The following is a 27891-nucleotide window of genomic DNA, read 5'->3' as shown; positions in this document are numbered from 1 at the left end:
AGAATATATGTCATTAATATGATCTTGAAAATACATTCTTCAGTCAAATAAAAAGATCCTTCTTAGAACATTGTTATATGTTGTACAAACAAATGTTATTTACAAAGAACGTGGAACATATTGTCTCCTATCTAAGTTACAATCAAAGTTATAATAGACATTTGATTTAATGCGTGGGATTTATCCATTGTCAGCTTTCACAACGTCCAAGATCAAATTAAGGAACAAGTCAAAAAGCGGTTGAAACTGTAGAGAACTAAGAATGAGAAGTGGAAATAATAACTAGAATTAAATATAATTGAATTTAAACAATAAAAAAAATATATATTTCATTCAATAATAATAAAAGCGACCGTAAATATCCTTAGGGTAAACTTCCGGTGACGTCACATCGCGCAGTACGGAACTACGTCGGTCGGACGCTGTCTCTGTGTTGTGGCTAATGATCTATGCTAATAATACGTAGCTAACGATTCGCAGTTGTTCACAGCTTTCTACAGCGTAGGACCTTCCACTGTGTCCCTTCACGTTTGTCCGCGGCGTTTGTGAGGTTGAGAAGCCGCCTCGCGTCTCCGTCCGCTCGCTGTTTGTCGGCGAACGCTTCTCCGCTAGCTGTTAGCCTGCGAGGCTCGTCGGGCTCCACGATGGAGGGCAGCGCCAGCGTCAGGAGAGCCCTGTGCGGGACTCTTGTCCCCGCGGCGGTGACCACCATGGCCATCCGGCAGCAGCCAGATAATAAAGACACGGGGAGGCCGCACAGGAAGGTCCTTGACGAAGACCAGTACATCGAGGTGAGGAGAGGACAGACAGCCGTGTGTGGGGGGGGGGGGGGCGGTGTTGAACTGGAGTAACCAGACAAAACAACGGTGTGAGCGAGGTTAAACACAGACTTGAAACGGACATTACATAACAAACTTTGTGTTGAACTTTGTGTGTCTTTTTTGTCACAAAGGATTACGTTTTGTATGTAGCGTCTCTTTAGTGCTTTTCTTCAAGGAACAGTTGAAATTGTAGAAACATGTCAGTTGGTCTGTTGGAGGTTCGACTCAGGTAAGATCTAGTTTGACAATCGTGGAATTACGAGTTTTGTCCAGTCATGATATTCATGGGGACGTGAGACTGTGTGAAATAGATAATTTAATAAAATGACAGAGATATTAAGCAACAATATCGATACTCTAGTAATAATTTGATTATAAAATAGGCCACTGGTCCTCAGGTAATAGCCTCCCATACGTATTGAGTTATTAGGAGTCAAATAACATTCAGATTTCAACTGTCAATATTTTGATGATTTGTTGGGGGCCAGGTACATTTATGTCTGTTTCTTGACTTTTCATTGACTGAATAATTTGATTAATCAGCAGATAACTCGATGATTAAAATGACTGTAGCAGCCCTACCATCTTGGTTTGTTGTTAGAAACTAGCAACTCAAGTAAATATGTAGGATTGGGTAAAAGTGAGACTCGAAAAGTGGTCGCGTATATAATTTGTTTCTTGTTCTCGAGTGCAAAAGAGCATGTTATGATCCTCTTACCTGTTTGATTTGATAAGAACTTGGAGAAGATCATCCAGAGGGACTTCTTCCCCGATGTGACCAAATTGCAAGCGCAGAAGGACTATCTGCACGCGGAGGAATGTGGAGACCTGGCAAGAATGAGGGAGATATCCATCCGATATGGATCATCCGTGACCAAATCTACACCACGATCTTCTGCACCTTGTGAGTATTGTGATGTAATTGCCATGTTTTTCTTGTTGTTTTTTTTTAATCACAGAAAGAAAGAATAGCTTTTGTATTCTTGTTGCAACTTTTAAATAGTTGATTTTACAAGCTTTTTACACTATACCAGATTTTGTCATGAATGTGCTTTTCAACTGTGTTTATTTTGTGTGCCAGATGTGACTCCAGCCAGCTTTGAGACACCAGAGGGCTACGCGGCGTCTCCCTCCTCCATTCGTAGCGGTAAAGGATTAGATGGAGGTGAGTGTTAATATTTTTGTTAAATGAAACAAATTGAGATACAGAAGTTTACTAGTAGTCTAACTGTACTTCTCTCAATGTTTTATTTACAGAAGGCAGAGATGATTACAAGGAAGAAAAAGAGCTTCCCCCCCTGGATCGATTCCTGGCTAAAAATACCAGTGAGGATAATGAATCGTTTGAGCAGATAATGGATCTGGCTAAAGACAAGGAGAAAGTGAAGCATTCCTGGTTATATGAGGCTGAGGCTGAATACAAACAGGTACACATGTGCAGATTACTTTACTTAAATTCAAAGCAAAATGAAAAACAGGGGTTCTGATCACACATATTTTTTGTGAAGTTAGAATTTTGTGAAATTGTTAGTTGCAGTACTTTTTACTGAATAGCTTATTACATGAATAATTTTTGTGTTGGGTATCAAACAATCACCAACTAAGGGCTTGAAATGGGGCTTTGAAAAGTATTAAGTCTAATAGTTCTAAGGGTTACATGGCAGTAGTTTATAGAGGCAGTTGATTGCTGACTGACTACAGTGAAAACATATAATAAACAATCGTGTGTTTCAGCGCCACGACGAGAACCTTGCTTTACCATCTATGGAGAAAGCCGCACTGGAATGTGTCAAAGCTGGACTCGAAACATGGGAGTACAAAGCAAAGAATGCCTTGATGTATTATCCAGAGGGTAAGATATTTTAAAAACATAAATGTCAAAAGTTGATGACAACATTTCAGTGTGAAAACAATAAATATAATGTGATTTTCGCATTTTCCAATTCAGGTGTTAAAGATGACGATGCTTTGTTTAAAAAACCACGGGAGGTAATTCACAAGAACACGCGTTTTGTCGTAGACCCCTTCAGCAAAGCTCTCAACAAAAGCCAGATTCAACAGGCCGCGGCTCTGAATGCACAGGTAAGATTTGGGGTTATGGTTCATGAAACCAAGAAATAAGGGATGATGTTGTATTGGGGTTATACACCTCAGTATAATTCCTGAAAGATGCAGATTCATATGTCATGTCCCTTTGTCCAGTTCAAACAAGGTAAAGTTGGCCCTGATGGGAAAGAGCTCATCCCACATGACTCCCCAAATGTGAACGGATATGGTTTTGAGAGAACGCCTTCCCCTGCACCTGGTAAGTGCTTCTTCTAATCCTTCTCCACCTGGAACCAAAAGTAGCAATAAATGATTCGAGAGCTCTGCCAACGTTTTGTTGTTCTGTCCATTTCTTTTCAGGTGTATGTGACTCACCTCTGATGACATGGGGTGAGATCGAGAGTACACCCTTTCGTCTGGATGGGTCTGACACACCATATGTTGAGAGGAATCACGGTCCGTCATTTAAGGTACTGAGCATTCAGAAGTTTGGATTTTTGGGCCCAGGATGCCATTACTCCACCATATCTTTACATAAAAATGTTGTTGTGTTGTTTTTTAATCCTTTTTAATGTTGTCTCCGTAGATTCCAGAGCCTGGGCGGCGAGAGAGGCTGGGTATAAAGATGGCAAATGAAGCTGCTGCTAAAAACCGTGCAAAGAAAAAGGAGGCATTTCGAAAAGTCACAGAGAACCTTGCAAGGTAAAAACTTTCATCATTTTTCACTCTTGATTTGATCTACTACAGGTAAAAACGCCCAGCTCCATCTGTCAACTAAGTCTTTTACAGCGTGTGTTAGTGTAGTTATTAAGAAGTTACTATTGTCATGAACTAACTGATCACCTTTGTGTTGCAGTCTGACACCTAAAGGTCTGAGCCCAGCCCTCACCCCCGCTCTGCAGCGGCTCGTCAATCTGACGTCTAGCAAAAACACGGACAAAGCGCTGAGAGCAAGCTACACCCCATCTCCCTCACACAGAGCCCCTGTTTCTCCCTTTGGTTGTCTAACCCCATCAGGAACGCCAACACCAGACAAAAACAAGACACCAGGCTCTCAGGACGTTGCATCACTCACAGACAATCTGCTGCAGCTTCCCAAGAGACGGAAAGCCGCCGACTTTTTCTAAAGAGGAGAAGCTTCTCTGATAAGACGTTGTATTGTGGAAAAGTTTATAAGAAACTATCCACACCCATTTTTTCTGTGATTTAAAAGCACATCTTTCGACTGGATGGCTTGATAAATAAAATGTACGGTGGACTGATGTATTTCTAAGGATTTATTTGTCTCATGTTTGCACCGATGGGTTGCTGTAGATCCCAGGGAAATATGTTTTCCAAATTCTATGGTATTATTTGTTTGTTATATTATATTTTGTTTTGGTCTCAAATATAAAGTTTCTTGTTTCAATTTCTGCCACTTACGAACAGCACATCCTGAACTGATATTTTATATAATTAAACCCCTCATTTTTTGGGGGAGAATTTCATGTGGATTTTAACACAATTTACACAATTGCCTTTGGCCCAGTTCTTCATACATGTAGCCAATGGCCTTTTAGGGTCTCCCTTCAAATGTAAAGGTGTGTTCATGCCTGTCAGCATTGAAGCTACATCAAGAAATATTCAAACATGTACTCAAATCTGTTTCTTTGAAATATCTGAGGTTACAGGGTACCTCAGGGCCATCTTTTAATAAAATGAGGTTGGCCTGTTGGGAAAGTCATCACACATGCTTGATTTCCTTCTTACCACTCTCAAGGGAGTCTGAGGTCATTGTCTGTTTTCATTATAGAGAAGTGAAGCAAACTGATGTAGACTGAGGTGTGTGCATTACTTAAGATTAACCTTGTATAGGATTTTAGTACTAGTTCATATTTAATATACATGTTTACCATGTGTAAGAAAAGGTTCTTGTTACAGAAGCAGAAGAGACTAGGTTTGTATTTTTTTACTTGTCTGCCTATATTTATATTGAAAGAACAAGTTACACTGTATGGCATTGATGCTTACTGCAGCACCAGCACAAGAGGTGGAGGACAAACTCTCCTCTCGTGCGAGAAAATGTGTTTCAAACCTCAGCGGAAGCAAATGTGAAGCTTCAGCAGTCTCGAGTTTAACTGGGCATCATCTGACAAAACAGGAGCGGAAAAAATCCCCTCAGTGCGTTTTCTCCAGACATTGTTATTTGGGCTGAGAACTGTTTGGATTGACACAGCAGCCGAACCTTACATTACAAAGCATATTCGTACACAGCAGGCACAATAGATTTCCATATTACTGTGTGGGAATTGTTTTCAGGCAGACTTCCAGATAAAGAGTCACAAGCTAGTGGGGAAAGGTAGACATTTCATTTAAGCATTTATTTCTCTCTGGTTCATTCTAATGCCACTTTTAATTCGTTTTTTGAACCTCATAGTCAACATATATCAGGCAGTGTGGATGTGTGCAAAATGCAGCTTTATATTACTGTGAGGCACCTATTAAAGACCCTTATTCTATTGCGCACAGCCAAATATAGCGACTATGTTAATTGTGCTGTACTTACTTTCCCCCAAAGCTGCTGTTAAAGTTATTAGATATGTTTTCATTATGAATGGAAAAGTGGACTGTAAAATGTCCTACTTGTTACACAATTTCAGGTTTCGGCATCCCCCTGGGTCAAACAGCTCTGAGTGTCTCCAGAGGGATTACAAAGTACAGCCACTTAAATAGTTGTATATTAGTGAATCTGCATATGTATCTGATTGTGTATAAAAGCTTTTAGGTGATTTCAAATTAACAAGATACACAATTTAAATTGTGCTTAGCTATGTGGATTATTTTAATTTTAATTTTTGTTCTAAATTTTCTATTGTTTTCTCATTTTTTTCAGTTGAGACTTTTTGTAATCTTTTTTAGTTTCCTTTATTTTGCCCATTTGTTTTATTTTTTAAGAACCTTAGCCTTAATTTAAGCCTTCTTTTGTTTTGCTTCCTTAACTTGTATTATGAATTTAATAACAAATACTTTTACTAAATGAAGTTGTGATAGTATTTTGGGTTGAACGCATCAAACACACACACACACACACACACACACACACACACACACACTGGTGATAGTGTGTCTCTCCGGGTCTAATCCGCTGACTCCGCCCCGGCGGCTCCTCCAGCTGCCCCCTGTGTGCTGCATGTTTGGGATTGTTGTGATGAGGAGGCCGCAGCCATCTTGGATCAGCGCCGCTCCGCACAGAGCAGCGTTCGAAGGAGGACGACGTTAACGGCGGCGCCAGCGAAGCTAACGTCAGCTCCTCGGCCCCGGAAAAGCCTCGACCCGTCTCCGTCACGATGCTCCACGAACGCCCTCTTCCTCCGTTTGCCGCCGCCTCGAACGCATAAAAAGGACGATGTCTGAAAGCAGCGTGAAGCGTCTAACGTAATAGTTCCGGAGGAGGAAGGTGGGAGGAGGCGACGACGGTGCAGATCCTCGGTCTATGTTTCCCCATTTCTGGATAGAGGAGCTACTATGAATGGAGGATAAATGTTGCCGAAGGCTGACAGCAGCAGTTTCGTCCTCTTCTCTCTCCTCTTCGTCCTCACGTTAACGGACCCACCACGGACAGGTAAGCCCGTCTATATCGCTCCTGCTCCGCGCGGGCTGCCGCTGTGGACAGAGGGATAAACAGATTACAGTTGAGGGGTTCGGGCGGAGCGGCCTGCTGGAGGAATCCACGGGCTCCAGTGGCTGGCTCGTGCCGCCGCTATGCTGCTGTTGTCGGGCAGTGCGTTGGCACAGAGGCGGGGGGTTTAGTAAGAGCAGGTCAAATAAAACCACAATTTGGCAATCATAGAATCACAAGTCACTCAATGACTTCAATTCACAGTCCACACAGCCACTTTATTCTCAGAAAAATCACGCCCACCATTGCTTCTTCTTTTAAAACAAGATGCAGGTTTCAACCCTTTCTCAACTTATTCGAGATTGTTGTCTTCACTCCTGTGAATCAAAGGATTTGTTTACATCCCTCGTCAGTCTCTCCGCTTCAGCCGTGAATCTGTCGTTTTTAAATGCATGTCAGAGGTTCTTCCTCCACTAAGCCTGACTCGCATTCACTCAATTCTCCTAAGTTGCTAGATCAAGAGTGATTGTGTTGTATTTTAGGATGAAAAGTCACGTGTCACCGGTGCAATCAATTCTTCTTTGTCCAGTTTATTTGTGGGTTAGTGAGAAATCCTTTTAGTCAAAGGATTTGTTTACCCTCCACAACATCCCTGCTCAGTCTCCGCTTCAGCCGTGAATCTGTCCTTTAAATGCATGTCAGAGATTCTTCCTCCTCCACTAAGCCTGACTCGCATTCACTGATTCCTGCAGCTGCACAGTCAAAACACAAACGACACACTAATGCAACATTATCAGAGACCTCCCATGAAGGTGCTCTGGATCATAATTCTTGTAACTTCTAAGTAGATGGATCGAGAATGATTGTGTCGCATCTTGGGATGAAATGTCAGGTCGCTGGTGCAACGTGCTGCAGATACAACACAATTAAAACATGACTCATGAAACGACAAAAGACTTGATGCACAGTCCACACAGCAACTTTATTCTCAGAAAAATCCCAATCAGCCTCTTAATAATTAACTAGTTGACACTTCTTATTATTCATTTTTCTATTTATTTGACGACTGGAGGGGCATGATCGCCATCGACTACTGTACTTCTCCTTCCCTTTCATCACTTCACACCCCCATGTAGGGTAATCATGTATGATGGTACTTCTTCTTCTTCTTCTTAAACAAAGTCTTCTTGGGTTAATTGGTGTCCTCACTCCTTTGAATGAAAGGATTTGATTTACCCTCCACAACATCCCTCCTTCGTCTCTCTGCCTCAGCCGTGAATCTGTAATTTGAAATGCCTGCGAGAGATTCTTCCTCCTGCATCACTAACCCTGGCTCTCATTCACTCTACCCTGCAGCTGCACGGCTAAAACCCATCACAGTGATAAACTAATGCATCAGCCATGACTTCCCAGGAAGAGGCTCTGGGTCGTAATATAGGATAAGAAGTCCAAATTGCTTCAGACACAATACATGGGTTATGAAAACCATTAACACAAACCCTCATAAGGAAATACTCAGTGCACGTGTGTCCAAGATGCCAGTGTTTTATGAACCGAACCGTCAGGTCACTTGGCTCGTGCATGTTGTGATCTCTTCCTGGCCTTGGGATTCTAGCGCTTGTATAGATTATGAACTGTTATCAGCTCAGCCTTTGGAAAAAGATATTGTTATTTGGGTCAGAAAGCAGGTGTAACCTCCTGCCCAGAACACACATTACAAATAACAAAACTCCATGCTTCTTTTTGGGTAGAGTTGTGGTTTTTGTGCACATGCTAACTTCTTATTATGAGGCTCATTGTGGTTCATTTGCGTACGATAACAGAGCCAAGTCAACTATGGTCCTTTATCTTTTCAAAGTCTACATCCTCTTATCTCCAAGAGGGATCTCAAGACCATAGTTTTTATTGTGACAGTTATATGTGGTTGTGTGTTGCCTGGGTTTCTTCGTCGTGTGAAATCCCTCCTTATTGTTTGGGTTGCGATGTGGCCTTCATGCCAGGGCTTCAGCAGGAGGCTATCTGTTTACTTGCACAGGTTCTCTGTGAGAAAGGGTGTGTTTTTGCAGAGCATGCTGGTGCACATCACGTACACACTTCCCGTTGAACATCCAGAAACGGAATAATCCTGTTTCTTGCCACATAATCCAATGGAAACAATTATGCCGGTGTGAGCAGGAAAGATGTCTCCCTTTTATTTCACAAAATGTCTGAATCTGACAGTTTAGCATCCACTCTGCGCCCGACTTACCTGGTTTCCACACTGGTTCCGCAGCAGGTTACTGAAGCAGGATGACTTGCTCACAAAGTTTAAGGTTTTATTTGAGCTTTTCTTGACAGTGGGCTTAGATGTCACTCTTCCAAATTGCTTTTAAAGATCTGTAAGAAGCCTTCAGTCTTGTTCAACCAGGTTTAGATGCTTGCCAGTCAGCCAGGCAACATTATCATTCAAATTGTTTGGGGAGATGATGATTTCTTTATTTCAAAATAATGATCAGAACCCCTTTTAAAGACAAGGTCAGTTACTCTTGCAAATAGTGTCATTTATTGGATCCTGCTACTTGAGTTTACTCTGATGATACAAAGACACTGTGTCAGGTGGACCGTCGACCTGAAGCTGAAGCTATTCAAAGCTTCTGACCTACTTTTAAATGCAGATTTTAAGGACAAGACAGACAACATCAGATAATAAATATATATATATATATATATATATATATATATAAAACCATCATCAAATCAGGCAACCTTATCAGAGTCCGGTAATAGCGCTGCTTATTGAGACTGCCCTCTTTCCCTTTGTGTTTACTTGGCCATAAATGTGTGCAACAAGTCAGCTGAACTTTGTTTATTGTGTGTGGGGCCATGTTGCTCTGGCAGCTTATTTGTCACTATTTGTTCTGCACAGAAAACGTTGGCAGCGGTTGAACTTTTGGCAGGCGTCATCTGTCAACACCCAGTCAGCTGATGAAAACAACAGTCACATTTGACAATTAACTTGCAATGACCCAAATGTAGAAAACCTTTCACCAGTCTACTATACGCTTTGTCATTTGTCTGTTTCTGGTAAAGTTCATGTATGAAACTAATGTCTTTCTTGCGAGCATTCTGACTAGTTTATGAACTTGGGGATATGCAAGTTTAATGATAACCAGCAGGAACAATAGTTTTGCTCAGGGCAACTTATTAAGCGGTTGTCTGCAGATAATTGATTCAGAGCAGCAGAGATGTGCCCATTGGCTCAGTTAAGAGCCCTTTATACACGCTTGCATCATAAAGTAGGTCATTGGTTTGGAATACAGACAAGGTGACCCACAGTAGAATGGTTAATGTTTTATATAGCTAATTATCTTAAAAAATGTAAGATAAAATCTAGAATCTTTGAATTGTCTTCTGTTAGTTCCCTTGACCTCTACTAGCAGTGACATGTTAGATGAAGACATATGAGTTATTTCCTGCTGCCGTCGGCTGCGAGACGGCCCTGACCTTCCACACAGCTCTGGCTCGAGAACAAGACTTTCTCCCCCTCACATCTGAAATGTTTTGCAACGCTCTGCTCCTGCTGCTGTCCACTGATTGTTGAGCAGGGAAAAGTTCATGTTGAGAACACAGAAAGTTCCACGGTGCAGAAATATTAGACTCAGGGCAACGATACATTTGGGTTTTTTATGATATAGGTCAGTAAAGATCCACCTCACTGAAACACACTAGATGTGTCAATTAATTTGCAAATAACCCTTGTTAGCTTCTCTTTTAAAATGGAGAACCTCAGTGGTAAAGCTCTGTATTTTAGAGCGTTTGGTGGAACACCAGTTCTATTGGGAAATGAAAGTGCTTTCAGTGCAAAACAGGAAACACTAAAATATACTTTCATCTTCTTGCAGGCCAGTTCAAGATGTTGCCCAGCATGCTTTCTTCTACTTTTCTTTTACAAACCTAACAGCTTGGCTCATCTGAAGGATCTGCTCTGTTTCTATCCACACAGACCAGAGAGAAATACTTGTTTTAAATGTGGGCTAGTATAATGAAATGGCCATGTATTGCCTTTGCCCACTCAGTGCTTTTACCAGTGAGCCTCAGAGCTGATGTGATTCATTAAAGGCTGGAGATGAAACAACGTGTGCACAAGGACAGTTCACCATAACCCTTGCTTTTCAGTATGACTGAGTAAAAGCGCTTTCATAGTCATTATGGTATTTTTCTGTTGATTATGTAAGAGCTGCAGAGGCTCACTTTTCAAAGAGTAGCAAGCGTTTACTCCTTTGTACACTCGACATGACAAAATCCAAGGCTTGTGAGAGAAATGGACAATAATTGTATCCTGCTTCCTCTTCGTTATTCTCAACCTCATTTAAAATCTCAAATTCATAACAGCCTTGTTGACATTCATTAGCTTATAATGCTGTGATACACAGGCATGTGCATAAGTGTTTATAAAGATGAACGTTGCATCCCCACTTCCTCCAATTAAAAAAAATCCACTAACACGGAGGAGGCAGAGTTCAAGACCTACACTTCAGCTGGCCACCAGGTGGGGAATCAAGATGCTTTGGCTTTACTTATTGGGAACAGTCATGTTGTCCATCTTCATAGTGTATAGTAAGTGTGTTCAGCAGTGATCTTTGATATATGATGTCGACCATTTGCCAAATGGTCTTCAAAACCAAAAAAAGACGAACTAATCACCTCATTAAATATTTAATATGTGCAATGAAATCACCACCAAACAGAGAGGGGAAGAGGAGCTTGTGGATTCTCCTGCAGCAGCAGATATCAGACAAGCACAGAATCCATGAATACTGATGAAGTGTTTTTCTGGTCATGAACACATGTTGATGAGGCTCAACAAGAGTTAGTCACATTTCCAAGCCGCAGTAAGCAGTTAGATTTGGATTCTGTTCGCTGGTTAGTTCCCAATGTGCTAAAATAGCAACGCAACCAGTCTTGATATAAAAAAGTAAGCTGGCAGCCGTGCGCACCTCTTTGAATCCTGCCTCCTCACCTCCTCTTGTCAACATACATTTGTTTTGTCCAAATATGAATAATTTAAATCACTAACAAATCTTCTCTAATGCATTTGGGATACGTGGTCTCTAATGGTATCCGTCAACCTGACACACATTCAGGCAGCTGTCGTCCCAGGAGACTGAGACAGGTCTGTAATGCGTCTCAATCCACTTAGTCTTAAGTACGACGGGGCGGCGTCGGCTGTGTGTGAGAGCTTTTCAAACACCTTTTGACAGAGTGGAGACAATGTCAGTTAAGGTCCGCGACAAAGGATGGGTTCACTTTAAGTGTTTTCGCCTCATCGTTTATAGATAATGTTTGCATTGGCTTAAGAATGACAGAATAACTAGAGTGAAAACATATTTCATATGTCTACATACAGGAAGATGACCAAAATAAAGTCAGTACAATTTGATAACGTGAGGTCTGTGACTTTCGTAGTAGTACTAGGGCATAAAAAGTACATCTTGTGTTTTTGAAATTATGGTTCATGCTATTTCTCCCCAGAAGGTCTGAACAGTTCTCTCGTCTTCTTGTGTATCGGCTCCGTGAGAAGACGGATACATTGTTAAAACAGTTTATTGGCGAGGCTGCACTTTGCAGGAAGAGCATAATGGAACTATACTTTTTTTAACTCTCGAAAGTCGGTATCAGCAACGGCCCCAAAAATCCATATCGGTAAGGCTGTAAATGTAACAATGGGAAAACTTTCAATGACGTCTGGTTTGAAATAGAATGAGTTTGTCAGTGCATTCCCAAAGCTAATATCAAGCTCGAGTATAAAAAGAGAGCGGGTCGACTATCTTCAAGCTTAGAGTAAGTTTCGACTCTGCTCTGTGGGCTCATTGTAAATCTTTTATGTTTACCGTCGGCTCAGGTGCTGTGTACACAGGTGGAACAATAGTCACAGTCTTGAAATAGTGCAACGCTGCTTTTATTTCCTAAGTAAAAATAGCGTTGCCATATTTGCGAGGTGAGTGGGTGGTCCAGCTCCACTGTGGGTCCACATGACCACCTGTATCCAAGAGCTGATGGTCTCATGTACACACCGCTGGGGGAGCACCAGGGGAAATCACTAATACCAGGGTTGTGGACAGTATAAATAATAGATTTCCTTATAGTCAACATAGACAGCAGCACAAACAAGTTGAGCATCGTCTGCTTTTTAAATCACACTGGCTTTGGCGAGAAGTGAAATTGAAACTTCCTCAAAGTTAAAGACACTTGACAGAATAGTCACTCTATTGTTTTTATTTGTTTCAGGTCCACGGCTAGCTCTGGCAAGATTATTGTCAGGTAAGAAAGCTGTGTGTCTTCTAGTGTAGTTGCTGTCTGAGCTGTCTTTTGTTTGAATATATCAGCAGCTTCTTAGTTTTACCCTTTTTTTTGGTCCTTTAAGCTCTTTTAGATGAAAAGTTTTCCCTAAAAGAAATTCAAATCTGGATTTGTTTTTGCTTGAGTTCTGACTCCAGCTGATCTTTTCTGGATAAAGTGTTAGAAAAACTGAACTGTGATTTTAAAGTAGTAATCATAGTTTTTCACACTGCTCTCTTTAGACATGAGATAATTTCCCCCTCCCGTGATAGATAAGAGACTGGTTTGTTAATCACATGAATAAAGTTTAACACAGTTTGCTTTGATGCAGAGGAATTGCTTACGTTCGTCTCATAGGACACGGAGACCCACTTAGCTCAAAATGTTGCCTGAGGGATATAAACAGACAATAAGCCTGTACATGTGGTTAAGTATGTTTTTGCTGTAGGTCTGAAGCTGCCTCTTTCCAGTTGCCCTCATTACTGCAGGGTTATTTAAAGACTAACTCACAGAGGTCATGTTTTATTCTCTGTGGTCTCATTTTATTCTATATATTGAATTACTCAGAAATGATCAGCGGGTCTGAACCAATTTAAAACTATTCAGTGACCAACTGGTGTGGAATTTCCTCATTGGCAGGATCCCCTTTTAATTTCTAACAGTTATCTATATTTATCCTTCATTGCTTTGTCAAAATATTGATTTCTATATATAGAATGTACACTGAAGCATTCAGAGTCATATTCCCTTAATTTGCACCTTGTCACCATCAAACTCTTAATTTCTTCCATACCCCAAATTTTCACATCACCATCATCTGAGATCTCTTGTTTTTTAATCTGCCATGAAAGCTCAGATGTCCTCTTTCTGTCCTCTGCTGGACGTTAGACTGTTTTCTCCTGTTTGAAAGATGCCTCAGTCGCAGATTTGACCACTCAACCTCTTGTTGTGTTTCAGAGCAGCGCTGCGGCCCCGGGCAGTTTGCCTGCCGCAGTGGGAAGATGCAGTGTATCCCAATGTCCTGGCAGTGCGACGGCTGGACAGCATGCGACGACAAGAGTGACGAGATGGACTGTCCCCGTGAGTAGAGCTCGATTTTAAGCCCTTTTACACCCACTGTGTTATCCAACACCCACACCATGATTGATTTCTGCAAAGAAAAGCAACACACAGGACTTTTTCCCCATTTGGATGATTGCATCACAACTTTGCTGCTCTATATACGTGTATATGAGTGAGGATTCACCCAGATTAATTTAAATTGCACTGGGATATAATCAAGCTGTAGTCAAAGATTAAGATACATTTATTCATTTGTCCCAAACACATGCACAGACCTGCACAGGCACACCCATGCAGGTAGGGAAATTTTAACCTCTGCGTTTAACCCATCTGGTGAAGGACACACAGAGCAGTGAGCAGCCATGTACGGCGCACGGGGAGCAGATGTTGGGGGAGTAAGGTGCCTTGCTCAGGGGCACTAGACAGGGTAGAGAGAATCCTCTTGGATTTTTGGACAGATCAATCCAGGTTTGTCTTTTTGTTGTTTCTCCGTGGAGTCGAACCAGAGACCTTTTCTGACCATAGTCCAAGTTTCTGCCACTAGTCCACCGCCTCTCGAAGGTGATCCGTTGTGCATGTTGTCGACCAAATATGAGCCAAATAAGTAACCTACAGTGTGAATGCAAATGCATTCATGACTGAACTGCAGGACCTCTGCCAAGGAGGTCCTGTTTTCACCCCCTTCTGTCTGGCTCGTTGGATTACGCTAAAACTTAGTGGAGAACTCAGACAACGCGGCGGATTCAGGAATATTTCTTTAACATAATGAGATCGGATCTTTATAAGAAATCCGACGTTTTTAGGGATCTGATATCTTTTGGGACTTTGGTGGAGATCTGTGCCTTTTGCAGTTACTTTCATGTGTGTTTGTAATAAAACCCCCAAACACAGCTCAGTCCAGCTGGTTTGCTTTTACAAAGTAGTTCAGACTTAGTGTTAAATCTGCAGGTCGGAAAAAGGTCTTTGTAATCCACCACAGTGAATCACAAAGATTAGCTGCTGTGGACTGCCATGCCTCAGATGGCAGAGGGATGGAGAGTGGAATTTTTAGTGCCTGCACATGTGTCAGTGTTTTCGTTTAGAGTCGGTTGATCTCTTCGACGCTGCATAGATAATGCAGTGCTAAGCCTTTGACCGGAATCCTATTGTTTTCTCCTAAACCCAGAGACCTTATCCCCAGATCTCTGACGGCATAATGGGAATTATTGAAAAGGATTGAGTCCAGCATGTGACCCCCATACAGCTGTACACACAGAGTCTGAGATGCTGTAGGCCTGTCAACAACACTGTACACTGAGGGACGTTTCACACAGGCCTCATTTATTAAACAGGAAATAAATCATCGCCAGCGGCACTGAACACCGAAGCAGAAATGTCCTTCTGTTTCCTTTCTAGCCCTAATGCGGATATGGTATATTCTGTATCTGCTGCTGATTATTATTCGTTGAAAGGTCTTGCAGCTGAGAATCGTCTTTCTGCCTGTGCAGCATATTTGTGCTTTAATACAGAAGTTGAATTAAAAAAAATAAAAAAAAAGGGTTTTACATTCGCCTCAGTGAGCAGTCCCTACTAAATCAACAGCATGTATTGAAATCAATGCTCTTTCTTGGGATTAGCTCTTTGTTGGATAATTAGGTTCAGCAATCATTCACACTAAATCCAGCCAGACACAGAGAAATACCAGAGCAAACTGGTCAACCTCACCGTGTCGACACACAAACTACAGAACTAAACCAGGAAACTGTTATTAAATATGCAACTGGCAGTAAATACACATTGCAGGCTGAAGAAAAGGAAGCCACATTGAAAACAAGACCAGTAACTGTAACGCTGACAGCAGGACCAACAGCCGTATAAGGTAACAAGAGGAAGTGTTTGGTTAACCCCTGATGCAGAGTGTCTGAAGACTTAACACATTAGACACCATATCTTTTTTAGAAATTAGATTTATATAGATTCTCAGAATTTTCGCAGCTAGGTTTTCAGTTCAGGTCACGTCCTAGTTTGAGAAATGAGAAGTTGTGGAAACCCCTACTTCACTCAGATTGACGGTATTACTGTTTTTAATACATACGTTGTTTTTGCTTGGTTTGGAAAATTAGAACCTGAATAAAGTTGCAAGAAAAAGCACTTAGAGGATAACTAGTATTTGTCCAAGCAGTCTTGGAACATATTCATTACTTTTAACAAACACCAGCAAGATTTAGTCGGAGCTGGTGCAGAAACAATCGGCAGTTTATCTGTTAACGTATCGGACTCTCAGACAAATGAAAAAGCTTTGAACACAGGAGAGGTCGGACAGGCTCTGATTTCATCGCACGCTTTTTACAGGTTGCACAACACAAACTAATTTGCACTGAAAAAAATCCTCAGCTGACCAGTTGAATAAATGACTGGTTCTCGTTTGTTGACCTTAAGTAATTCTCTTGCAGCTGTGAAGGAGGAGAGGTTCCGGTTCGGTAACGGGCTTGACCAGGTGGAAGACGTCATTGGCGTGGCGCAGCCTGTGCGCTTCAACAGTAAGAATCTCACTTTTATCTCCCCTTTTTTTACATTTTAAGTTCATTATATATTAACAATAATGGTTAAGGTTCTCCCTGGTCCACAGAGAAATGCCCCAACGGGTGGCACCACTATGAGAAGACCGCCAGCTGTTACAAAGTGTACCTGCGGAACGAGAACTACTGGCAGGCCGTGGACACGTGTCAGAAGGTCAACGGCTCGCTGGCCACGTTTGTGACCAACGAGGAGCTGCAGTTCATCCTAAAGATCGAGGTTGACTTTGACGACAAAGTCTGCGAGCGCAAAGACCAGTGCAAGTGAGTTTGTGTTTCCTTTTTTTCACACCTTTTAGTTTGCGCTGCTCCGATGAGTCTGTAAACCAACATCCATCACCACAAACCATACCAGAACAGGCACTTCCCCTCATTGCTCCGAGGTGTCTGTACTTCCTGTCTTTAACTTCATGCAACAGCTACAGTTTAGTGTGGTCCATCACAACCCACAATGCATAGTGCACCAGGCTACATCTGTACAGGAGTGAATGAGCTCATCTGGTGGTTGGTTCAGATTGATAAGGCATCACATTTCCACCTCAGAGTTTACGCACAGCCAGGCTGAGAGCATGTCCTCTAAAGGATCCTGGTGTGACCGGAGTGGGAACACTTTGTTCATACTTGCCCAAACAAATCACACTGAGGGCGAAAACAAAACAGAGTCTGATTCAACCAACGTAGAGGTTGTGAAAACTCCCCTAAGACTTCCACACATTCCAGAAGAAGCTGGATTTTCTGGATACTTTACAGTTGACTGTGATCTACCTCATATATTTATTTTACCAGATAATCAGATGTGATATGTTTGGCTTTGGTAGAGGAAGTCGTTCATGAAATGTGTACGATAGAAAAGGTGCTGCCTATACAAGTGCTGTGTGAATGGGACTTGTACTGTAAAGAGCTTTGAGTGGCAGGGAAGACCAGAAAAGTGCTATTTAGATACATTGTATTAAACAGAAATGGTTTTTTCATGATTCTGTCAAGTGTCCACAAGCTCTTCAGTTTCTGTGATATCTGCGTATGTGCTCGGCTCTGTTCAACAGCTGCACTCTCCTCTTTCTTTCACTTGGTCTCTCTTTACTCGATGACAAGCTGCCACAACATTTCCACTTTAACTCTCTGGTGTCAGAAACTCTGTATTTTGAGATTAAAAGTTTCACTTGTACTTATGTCAGTGATAGTGCTCTGTTTTGTTAGTAGGCCACCTAGTGGCCAGTCGTTGCAATTTAATCACTTCAGACTGTCATGTGCACAAACCCTATAATAAACCATTTGACAATGTAAAGTTAAACAATGTGGTAACTCTTTTTGTTTGTCTTCAAGGTTTTGGGTGGGCTACCAGTATGTGATCACCAATCAGAACCACTCCCTGGAGGGCCGCTGGGAGGTAGCTTACAAAGGTATAGACAACATTTTTGGAGCCTTGTCAGAATAAGATAAGTTCATTTCTGATTCTTGACTTTAGTGTTGGTAATGTTTTAAAATGTCTGGTGTTTTGTCTCAACAGGATCGATGCAGGTGTTTCTTCCACCCGAGGGTCTCACCAGTTTCGGGGAGGCGTCTCCCACCCAGGAAAACGTCTTCTGTGCTCAGCTCCAGCGCTTTCAGATCAAAAGCATGAATGAACGAGGCCTTCACAGCTGGCACGCCGAGAACTGCTACAAGAAGTTCCCCTTCCTCTGCAAGAGGAGTATGTGCTCATGACTTCTTTTCCGGCCGGATGGGTCAAATTCATCATCTTTTGTGACGTGGTTTTTTAATTTGTCTTCATGTTATTTTCCCCTGACAGGGCAAACGTGTGTGGATATAAAAGAGAATGTCGTAAACGAGGGCTACTACTTCACCCCCAAGGGGGACGACCCGTGTCTGAGCTGCACGTGTCACGACGGCGAGCCGGAGATGTGCGTGGCCGCGCTGTGCGAGCGGCCGCAGGGCTGCCAGCACTTCCGCAAGGATCCTAAAGAGTGCTGCAAGTTCACCTGCCTGGACCCAGGTACTGCCCTCTCCTCATGCCTCTCACTGACCGGTGCTGGCTCACACAGGCAGGACGTGGTCTCATGAGTTTAGTCACTGGTTGTGGTTGAAAAAGAATCCATGAAAATAGTTTAATGTCACCTTCAGGGCTCATGGTCCCACAAGATGGAGCTCCACACAAATCTACTATAATTAATTTACTGCAACTATGACTCAAATTCTACAGCATCATGTTGAATATAATTTAATGGGTGTGACTCAATAAACAAAAGGGGTTTAGGGTGCATACCACATGGCTGCATTGCCAAAATGGACTAAATTGAATAATTTTACAAGAATAATGAAGATTAATGGAATCTACTGTCTAGTAATAGCTTTGATTTGTGGACTCTAGGACACACATTGAGTGTTCAGACTGATTTCTGCTATTCATACATTAACAATGAGAGAAATTGAAACAGTTATTAAGCTCAGGGTTACGATAATAATCTCATCTGGCCTGTTTATTCCTCTCGCGTTCACCTTCAGAAGGAAACAGTCTCTTCGACTCGATGGCCAGTGGAATGAGGCTGATCGTCAGCTGCATCTCGTCCTTCCTCATCCTGTCCCTGCTGCTCTTCATGGTGCACCGACTCCGACAGCGACGGCGCGAACGCATCGAGACTCTGATTGGAGGAAACTGTGAGCATCAGTCTATGTCAAGCACACACACACCTCTCGATAAGAATGACCTTTTGCATTGAGGCTCACTCATTCCATTTAGTTTTAGATGATTTTAGTGCAGCTGATGACCGTCTGTCTCTGTCTGTTGTTTGTTCTTGTCAGTGCACCACTTTAACCTTGGAAGACGAGTCCCCGGCTTTGACTACGGCCCGGACGCCTTCGGCACCGGCCTCACTCCCCTGCATCTGTCTGATGATGGAGAGGGAGGAGCCTTTCATTTCCAGGAGCCTCCGCCCCCGTACGCAGCCTACAAGTACCCCGACATCCAGCACCCGGACGACCCCCCTCCCCCGTACGAGGCCTCCATCAACCCGGACAGCCTCCTCTACGTGGACCTCGGTACGCCCGGCACATCCTCGTCTCACTATTCATGTTTCTCGCCGTGTTCAGAGAGAGAGTTCTCATTTCCTCCCCATGTCGTTTCTTTCAGGTCACAGCAGGGTGTCCATGGTGCCGAGCCAGATGAACAACATGGTGGACGGCCTGCAGGCGGATATTCCCAACACGTCCTGCCCCATGCCGGGCTCGGCGCCGGCCACTCAGGAGAGGGAGGACTCCATAGATAGCAGCACCCTCCTGGTGGGGCCTGACACGCCGACAGATGGCCACGCCCCCGCCCCCATGCCTGCAGACTGCACCTCCCTCAGCACCGTGGTATAGGACCGTGGAGGGGGGGCAGGAAGCTGCACCCGGACATTACCTGCTGGTGGAGGAAGGTCGTGAGGACGTCCCGCACACAGGAGAGGACACAGCACGTTGTTGTGTCATTCATGTAAAACGCTGACGGCCGAGAGGAGCGTTATTATTTGTACAGACGAATCAGGAGCTGGAGCAGCCTGGTCTCTTCAAGGTCACGGGGTCGATTTCCTGATTCTGAAAATTTCGCAGTTGGACTTCTGACTTTGTTTTTAGTTTTTTTTTTTCCCACCAGCAACCGAGGCAGCAGAGAGAGAACTGTCTCTGTGCAGAGAAGAAAAGCAATGTGTTCAATCTGAGACAGCTCCACGTTGACAGAGCAAAGCTTTTTGAAAACATCTCAGTTGACCTAGACGCCCTGATGTAAATACCCCCCCCCCCCCTCAGGTCTGTGCCAGTCAGATTTGTAATACTTAGTGTTTTAGTCCAGCACAAGACAGGGAAACAATGACAGACGGACGATGAAGCCAGCTTTTTGTTCCTCGTGCTTTTTCTGTTTGCGTGATTTAAACATCTGCAAAATCCTGATCCCATCAGAACCCGTCTGTCGCAGCATGACATTTCTACTCGCTCGTCCAAAGCTTCTGACCTTACACTTTCTTATGAGTCTGGTACATGAAGCCGTCTTCCAGGTTTGTAGCTCATATTTGCAGCGAGAGATGTTTTGTAGTGACGAGGTTTAACCTCCAGAAGAAGGTACGATTAGTTTCCTCCTGTAAGGTTTTCTTCTCAGCTGACACGACGTGTTCTGTATCAGCGAATGTTGTAGGAACCGATAAATACTGAACTTGTGTTTCTCTTTGATGATTATTTATGACTGCCGGTTGTAACCCTGATTGATTTATTGTGGGACGGTCGCGGTGGCGCTTTTCAAGTGTGCAGATAAGTGATGATCAGTTAAATTTGAGGCGAACAAGTTTATTTGAAATAACAAATTATGATCGTAAAGTCGTTGAATTACGCAGTGTTGTTACTTTGTCAACTCTTCACAGGGTAGTTGTGTAATCGAACCATGTTCAGTAACGAAAGCTCATCCCTCGATTAAATTTTTTTTATTCTATTTGGAAAGATGATTTGTAAGTTGTCCCATTTGGATGCTGACTGTGTGTGTGTGTATGTATACGTGTGAGTGTGTGTGTGTGTGTGTGTGAGATCTCTCAGTACATCTGTTATCAAGCTTGTTTTTCAGCTACTGACGTCACTGACTGTAGATGTGAATCGTTTCTGTTTCGGTGTTGATGGGTCTGTTCTTGTTTCTCAGTTGGTTTGCAGCAAAATAACAAAAAAAAAAATTGTTATAAAGGAAAAGTGTGAAAAACTTGATAATCCCCGGTTACCACGACAATCGTTTGACTCCCCCCGAGGATGATTTGATCAGACGAGCCACGACCACCAGCATCCAACTTTTGATCGGACATTTACCAAAACAGTTGTGAACGAATGACTGTGCAACATCTGTCATGTTTCGATGTTCTTTATGAAATATTGTTTTGTTCTTTTGCGCTATCCCCCCCCTCCACAGTGGATTCTCCATCAAACCAGATCTCCTGAATTGTCGGGTCCGTAACATGCATGTGCGTAAACGAGGTGGAGCACTGCTCTGGATCTCTTTGATTTTCTCATCAACGCTTGTTTGGTTGAAATGTTTCTGCGCTGCGGTGCATGTTTTTAATCCTCTGGCATGCTGAGAGATGTTTTATTTTAGATTTATTATTATTTAAATCATTTTGGATGGATATACTTTTAGCTCAGCAAGTGTGTGTGTCCTGTACAGTCGGTTCAAAACCTTCCTGCATTTAGTTCAAATTTCTCTGTGTGCGTCCAGGACCCGAACAGCAGCATTTACACTGTAGATCCTGTGTAGAGCTAACTTTATTGGATTTTGAAATGTTTTATGTAAAATATGATAAATCGCTACTGTCTTTTATTTCTTTAGCCTTTTAAATTTTACAAAAATGCTTCATTTGCAGAGGGGAGGTGGGAGGGGCCTGTGTTTTTATTTCTTTTTTTTCTGAGGTAGATGTACATCTAATCAAATGCCAAATAAATTGCACCATGAAGGACGTCTCATGCGTCAGTGGGTTTGAACACACACACACCGCTCTGTCTGTCGCACCTCATCGATCACGACATTTAGCTGCTCTGTGAGTCCTTTGAGTGACGAAGACGAGGATTAAGGTGGGACGCAGGGGAAGTCCCCCGTCCTCCAGCACTGAGATGGAGGGTTTCCCGGATAAATCCAATCCACAGGCAATCAAAGAGAGATTTGAATAATTTAAAGAAAGCGGATCTGGAGCATCGCGTGACTCACAAGGCGGTGATACCCCGCAGCAGAGCGAGGTGGCCGGAGAAGAGAGGCTTTGTTCACTCGGGCCAAGTAGTGACGGAATCCCCTCGTCTGCGAGTGGGACGGGGGAGACGACACACTTAATGCCCAGCTGCTCAGTCAAGACCCGGGTTCGAGTTTATCAGACGGTGGAGAAGAGAAATCACATTAAACTCCTTCATCTGAAGGTCAAGGAGATAGAGTTAGAGATGAACTTCAGGTCAGATTCCTTTATTTAGCACATTAAACTGAAGTTGGGCCAAAGACTCATGGGTAAAAAGATGAGATGCACTATGTTAGGAATACATTTTGTAGAAAAGTGTAAAAGACAGAAGATAACTTAAGGGACATGAATAAAGTAAATGAAGTTTATCTTTATTTTCTGAGCTACATAATTAATTCTGTATGAAGTTTTCTTTTTTATTTCCCTGTTATCTCAGCTATAAAACTTTCAAAAGTCTATTACACAACTAATTTCCGAATCAGACAATATCTTGATATAGTTTTTTTTATCATTTTTCTCTCAGATTTTCAACAAACAAATAAGCTACATTGAAACTGTGCTGGACACTGATAGGGTTAAAAGAGGACAACCTGCCTAAAGCTCATAAAAACACGGTCACAGATGATCAGGTGGATCTTCCCATCCAGGCCGTCACCGCTGACGCTTAAACCATCCATACGATCTGCTGCTTTCTAAACTCAGCTCGACTTTCCCATGGGATGAATGGGTCTGGTTACCAGTCGCTGGGCATCGATGCTGGCAGCGGCGAGGAGAGTGAGGAGGAGGAGGAGGAGGAGGGGTGGGGGGGAGGCTGTGGGTGTGCATCAATGAGCCTGTTGATCAGAAAAAAAAAGACCACTAGACTGGTAATGACACAGTCCAGCAATCAGGGCCAGAGGAAAAACTCAGCTTTCACCTCCTCCTTATTTAAGAGGCGACTCCTGCGCTGCTCCTCCTCAGTCTACCTCAAGATACTGTCTGCTCCTCCGGCTGCGGGACGAAGATGTGGACCGCTGCTCTCCTCACGGTGCTGCTGTCCTCCGTGGACTCTGGTGAGGGGCCTAGAAACAGTGTTCAAGGTTTCTGATATTTGTTCAATTCAAGCTTGTTGAATTAAAGCAGAGGAAAAAGTGACATTGGGCTGTTTCTGTGTTGCAGATGACTACTGCTACAATCAGCCACACTGTGGTAAGTGACCCAGCAACTGTTAGTTTAGTTTAAACAACAAAGTCTGGTTTTGTTATGGTAACAAGCATGATAACATGCATACTACCTGGTAATCCACTAGTCTGTGGAAAACGTTAATCAACTATTTTTGATTTGTGAGCTGTTAGAATGAAGCAGCATCTTTAGACCCATGGACATAGCCCGAGAGGTTTCTCATCTTCTGAGTAGGGAGCAAATCATCGAGAGGTTTCCTCCTCTCAGTTTGGTTATTTGAATAAGAACTGCTACGGTGAGGGATTTCGTATTTAATATTTTACAAGACTTGAGTAAAAATCAAAAGCAAAAAGTCAGAAAAAGGGGAGTTGAGAGAGAAGAAGTTTTCTTTTCATCACAAGGTCCATTGATTTGCTGTTGGAGCTTTCGATCCGAGCACACGTTCTTCCTCAGCAGCTGTTTTTGAGCCAGTTTTCCTCTGAGAGCAGGAAAGACAAAGAAATCTGAGCATCTGGTTTACAGAGCTGGTGGTGGGTTACGTTAGAAAACTCTGGATGAGCAAATAAATGGACCTGAATTTTGTCGGCTACTGTTTTTCTGAGGTCCATCTCGATCTCAGTTTGACCTCGTGGATGAGAGGCCTGAGATTCAGCCACAACAGGGAACAATCCATCTGAGGAAGAATGGGTGATGTATGGTCAAAGCTCCAGAGCAGCTCCTAAATGAAGCTTTTGGGGAAATTGTTGGGAGACGAGTTAAAGAATGAACTTTGAGACTCTGATCATCTTGAGATCCATCAGATTTGTCTCGTGACCCCTCAGGGACAGGACTCCACCACTCAGTCCCTCTTCTGTCCTGTGCTTCACGTGGTTTGTCCTCCGTCCTCAGATCCTTACGCTTGGGGAGACATGTTCCCGTCATGTCACCCTTTACTTGAAGAGCACCACTCTCCCATTAATCTGGACCAGCACACCAACAGGAATCTGTCTCTGGGGCCTTTACACCTGGAGGGCTTCGATGTGACGCAGCCAGGCCACTGGACACTGAACAATGACGGACACTCAGGTGAATACACTGCAGATACTTTGCTGTGCATGTGTGTTATTGTCCATTTGTGAGTTTTGAGTTGGCGACGACTTGACTCTGGCTTCTCGCAGTCGTGCTGCAGGTCGGCGGTGGGATGTCCGTGAGCGGTGGAGGTCTTCCAGATGTGTACCACACCATCCAGCTGCACTTCCACTGGGGAGGCCCGGCCACCAACGGCTCAGAGCACACGGTGGACAGACGCAGATTCCCGATGGAGGTACAGTACGGTCAGTAGGCAGCTGCACACTGTCACAGACCAAAGGAGCTGCCTCAGGCTCCTGCAGGCTCCTCAACCTTCTTCTTCATTTCCCAGATGCACATAGTCAACATGAAGTCCATCCATCCCAACATCACAGCGGCCCTGGATGATCCGACGGGACTGGCCGTGCTGGGATTCTTCATTGACGTCAGTTGGTGCATTTTATTTTAAACAATCAAGCATTCACGTCTATTTTCTCACAATCACATCCCAATATCTTTCTTCTCTTGCAGGTTGCTTATGCAGAGAATGTGCACTTTCGACACATTTCACAAAAACTGTCCTCAGTGGCTTACAAAGGTGAGAAACACACACACAAACACCCACACACACACACACAAACACGCACCTGCTCGTGTTGTGCGTCACCGTTTCACTCATTACTGCCGTGTGTCCTTCCTCTAAAGGCCAGACGACCAGAGTCAAGCCGTTCCCGCTGATGAGCCTCCTGCCGAAGCACAACATGAGTCAGTATTACCGCTACTCCGGCAGCCTCACCACCCCCCCCTGCTCCCAGGTGGTCCTGTGGACCCTGTACGAAGTCCCCGTCTTCATCTCGTGGTCCCAAGTAGGAAATCTCAAGTCGTCTCACAAAACACTGTCCATTAGTACAGGTGTACTTGGCTTCCTGGGTGATACTGTGTTTGTTATTCCCCCCCCCCCCCCCCCCCCCAGCTGGCCCAGTTCACCTCGCAGATCTTCTCCACGGAGGAGGATGCAGAGCAGGTGACGCCCCTGCAGAACAACTTCAGACACGTGCACCCCACCTTCAGCCGCACCATCTCCGCATCCAGGGACGCCCGGCTCCTCGCGGGGACGGCCGGGCGTCCCCTCGGGTCCTCTGTGTCCCTGCAGCTGCTTCGGATGGTTTTACTGGGAGGGTTCCTCTCGGCTCTTTAGCGCTGCCTCAAGTTCAAATCATAACAACGTGACAAGAAGGGATTCACAATTTTTATTCTGTGACCAGAGAAACATCTGAACCTGAGGTAGAGTTTACAGATCTGTAGAGATTGTCCAGCAATGAATACATTTTTTAAAAACTGAGGAAAAGTACTGTTATCACTTAACTTTCATGATTGTACCCTGCCTCACTAACACTTTAAAGTTATGTGAAAGGAGCCCTGGGGCTATTGATACGTGCATTTATGACTGAAGGCCGTTATTCACACTGTACAGGTGCTCATTCTTCAAATCTTGGCTTATTATACAGTTTTCATTGCTTTCTTTTATTACTGACTTTGGGACTGAGATCGTTTGTAGTTCAACATATTGTAAAATTAAAGCACGCTAATAGACATTTTCATTTTTAGAAAACTTTAAAAACCTTTGTATAAAGCTAAAGATGGCATGCTAACATGTGGATTTCATAGCCTGTATTTAAAGACAGATGAAGCGTTTCCACTTCCCTCCACTGATCAGAAGTGAAGCCACTAACGCTGCCATCTTGCTCCAATGAAGAAACGAACACTCGACCAATCACGAGTCAGTCACAGCTGCCAATTATCACATTTCACCTGGTTTTCATATCATCAAATAATCAACTAAAGCAGAACCTCCTGTGAGCGCCAGCGAGGGGAACACAGATGAGAAGTGTTCATTTGATTTGAGTTGGTGCGACTAAAACGAATTTCAGAGTTTTATTTGAAATGTCTCCTGTTAAAGCGCTTCAATAAAGAGTCTAAAATAAAGTGAAGTGCATGTCTGTTGATGTGATGCAATGTTTCCCACATGCAAACTTTTGTCTGTCGGCCTCCATGTAAACAAGCATCATGCAAAGAACAACTTCAACTATGCAAATTAATGGATTAACTCAGCAAATCCTCCGTGGAGAGAAAAAACAATAAAGAACAACAACACATGATAGATCCTTCTTCACTATTTCCTTTTTTACTGAAGCCATTGTAACATATTCTGTGTCATTCGCTGTTGTTTCTGAATAGTGATATAAAATTGTTTCCAGTTCTGAGTCATAACTGAGGGTTATGAACATCATATGTGGTTGCTTCCTGTACATGTGGCCATAATGTGACTTTTACAGCCAATAGTGTTGTAATCCAACCTTTTTTTTGGGACCATCAGTTAAAACTTTAACCAAAATCGGAGGCATCTACATATTTAACCATGTTCTGTTCAGAATTACTGCTGGATTATATAAAGACCTGCTGTAAAGTCAGGAAAATGTTTTAATTACTCACATCTGAGACCCCACACAGCTTCTAGAGGAATCCCCCAGAAAATGTTATCAAGGCAAAAATACCATAAGCAAAAAGATGTAATCATCAAATTGTGATGTTATAAAATAAGTAGAGGGAGCACAGTTGGAGTGACAACATCTGACCAATCAGATTGCGCGGTGGAGACGTGTGTGTGTGTGTGTGTGTGTGTGTGTTTGATTTCGTTCAGCAGATGGAGATGAGTGTGAGTTGGGCGCCCATGCTGTCTCTGTCTCTGCCATCCTCTCTGCGTGTGGTCACACCATCCTCCTCCTGTCACGGCCTCGAGGCGACACACACGTACACACACGAGCATACAGATAGAGAGGGGAGGGGGGGGGGGGCAGCACACTGGGAGTCTTTTCTCTCTCTCTCTCTCTCTCTCTCTCTCTCTCTCTCTCTCTGGGTGAATGGGAGTCCAGGGTTGTGTGGAGGTGATGTCACGCTGCAGATTTTCACTGAATTCAATCACAGTTGATCAATGACACAGTTGGAAATGAAGAGTGAAACTGGACGAACCGGAGTCACACTCCTGAGGAATCACAACATGAGACTTAGAAACATTCACGTGTCAAGTTTTAAATCATTCACCACTTCCTTCTTTTTCATCCATCAATCATCCTCCATCGTTCTTTCCTTCCTTTCATTCATCATTTGTTCCCTTCCTCCCTCCCTTCCTTCAACCTTTTTTTTTCTCTCCGTCCATTTATTTTCTTCCATCCATTCATCCTTTCTTTTTTCCCTCCCTCTGATCCATCTATCCTTCCTTCCCTTCTACCTTCCTTCCTCCCTCCATCCTTCTGTTTTCTCTCCATCCTTTCATTCATCCACCCGTACTTCTTTCCTTCCACCCATTCATCCTTCATATATTCTCTCCGTCCATCTATCCTTCCTTCTCTTCTTCCTTCCTTCCTCCCTCCATCCTTCTGTCTTCTCTCCATCCTTTCATTCATCCACCCGTACTTCTTTCCTTCCACCCATTCATCCTTCTATCCTCCCTTCTGTCGTCTCTCCATCCCTCTATCCATCTTCCCTCCCTTTTCTCAATC

The 27891-nt window shown here is 43.4% G+C and overlaps 3 protein-coding genes across 6 annotated transcripts; all 3 read left to right on the top strand.

The window, feature by feature from the left end:
• The first annotated feature begins 433 nt into the window (after positions 1 to 433).
• Positions 434 to 4590, top strand: ess2 (ess-2 splicing factor homolog). Its single transcript, XM_062412792.1, has 10 exons — positions 434 to 791; positions 1557 to 1725; positions 1903 to 1986; positions 2079 to 2248; positions 2556 to 2673; positions 2770 to 2903; positions 3024 to 3126; positions 3228 to 3337; positions 3454 to 3569; positions 3724 to 4590. The coding sequence occupies exons 1-10, from the start codon at positions 645 to 647 to the stop codon at positions 3992 to 3994; spliced, it is 1422 nt and encodes a 473-aa protein (XP_062268776.1). The 5' UTR covers positions 434 to 644; the 3' UTR covers positions 3995 to 4590.
• Positions 4591 to 6039: 1449 nt separating this feature from the next.
• Positions 6040 to 21853, top strand: dgcr2 (DiGeorge syndrome critical region gene 2). Of its 4 annotated transcripts, none has more exons than XM_062412789.1 (11): positions 6040 to 6468; positions 12733 to 12765; positions 13741 to 13863; positions 16278 to 16364; positions 16454 to 16664; positions 17724 to 17800; positions 17908 to 18090; positions 18190 to 18393; positions 18903 to 19055; positions 19200 to 19436; positions 19528 to 21853. In XM_062412789.1, the coding sequence occupies exons 1-11, from the start codon at positions 6387 to 6389 to the stop codon at positions 19755 to 19757; spliced, it is 1620 nt and encodes a 539-aa protein (XP_062268773.1). In that variant the 5' UTR covers positions 6040 to 6386; the 3' UTR covers positions 19758 to 21853. The 4 variants fall into 4 exon arrangements, with proteins under 4 accessions (XP_062268773.1, XP_062268772.1, XP_062268775.1 ...); XM_062412788.1 differs by having other exon boundaries at positions 16436 to 16664; XM_062412791.1 differs by lacking the exon at positions 12733 to 12765.
• A 1173-nt stretch (positions 21854 to 23026) lies between these two features.
• Positions 23027 to 26462, top strand: car15 (carbonic anhydrase 15). Its single transcript, XM_062412351.1, has 8 exons — positions 23027 to 23175; positions 23282 to 23311; positions 24173 to 24349; positions 24442 to 24587; positions 24684 to 24776; positions 24863 to 24929; positions 25037 to 25197; positions 25305 to 26462. The coding sequence occupies exons 1-8, from the start codon at positions 23127 to 23129 to the stop codon at positions 25527 to 25529; spliced, it is 948 nt and encodes a 315-aa protein (XP_062268335.1). The 5' UTR covers positions 23027 to 23126; the 3' UTR covers positions 25530 to 26462.
• The last annotated feature ends 1429 nt before the right edge of the window (positions 26463 to 27891 follow it).

Source organism: Platichthys flesus, chromosome 19, assembly GCF_949316205.1.
Source record: "Platichthys flesus chromosome 19, fPlaFle2.1, whole genome shotgun sequence".
Classification (NCBI taxonomy): Eukaryota; Metazoa; Chordata; class Actinopteri; order Pleuronectiformes; family Pleuronectidae; genus Platichthys; species Platichthys flesus.
This window is presented reverse-complemented; position numbering and strand designations above follow the sequence as displayed.

What these genes read in the sequence shown, in the direction of transcription:
- ess2 (XM_062412792.1), top strand. Translation starts at nt 645, where the DNA reads ATGGAGGGCAGCGCCAGCGTCAGGAGAGCCCTGTGCGGGACTCTTGTC. An exon ending in CCGCGGCTCTGAATGCACAG is followed by an intron (nt 2,904 to 3,023) that starts GTAAGATTTGGG and finishes CCCTTTGTCCAG; the next exon opens with TTCAAACAAGGTAAAGTTGG. An exon ending in GTCACAGAGAACCTTGCAAG is followed by an intron (nt 3,570 to 3,723) that starts GTAAAAACTTTC and finishes TTTGTGTTGCAG; the next exon opens with TCTGACACCTAAAGGTCTGA.
- dgcr2 (XM_062412788.1), top strand. Translation starts at nt 6,387, where the DNA reads ATGTTGCCGAAGGCTGACAGCAGCAGTTTCGTCCTCTTCTCTCTCCTC. An exon ending in CTGGGAGGTAGCTTACAAAG is followed by an intron (nt 17,801 to 17,907) that starts GTATAGACAACA and finishes TTGTCTCAACAG; the next exon opens with GATCGATGCAGGTGTTTCTT. An exon ending in GTTCACCTGCCTGGACCCAG is followed by an intron (nt 18,394 to 18,902) that starts GTACTGCCCTCT and finishes GTTCACCTTCAG; the next exon opens with AAGGAAACAGTCTCTTCGAC.
- car15 (XM_062412351.1), top strand. Translation starts at nt 23,127, where the DNA reads ATGTGGACCGCTGCTCTCCTCACGGTGCTGCTGTCCTCCGTGGACTCT. An exon ending in GCTGTCCTCCGTGGACTCTG is followed by an intron (nt 23,176 to 23,281) that starts GTGAGGGGCCTA and finishes TCTGTGTTGCAG; the next exon opens with ATGACTACTGCTACAATCAG. An exon ending in GACGCAGATTCCCGATGGAG is followed by an intron (nt 24,588 to 24,683) that starts GTACAGTACGGT and finishes TTCATTTCCCAG; the next exon opens with ATGCACATAGTCAACATGAA.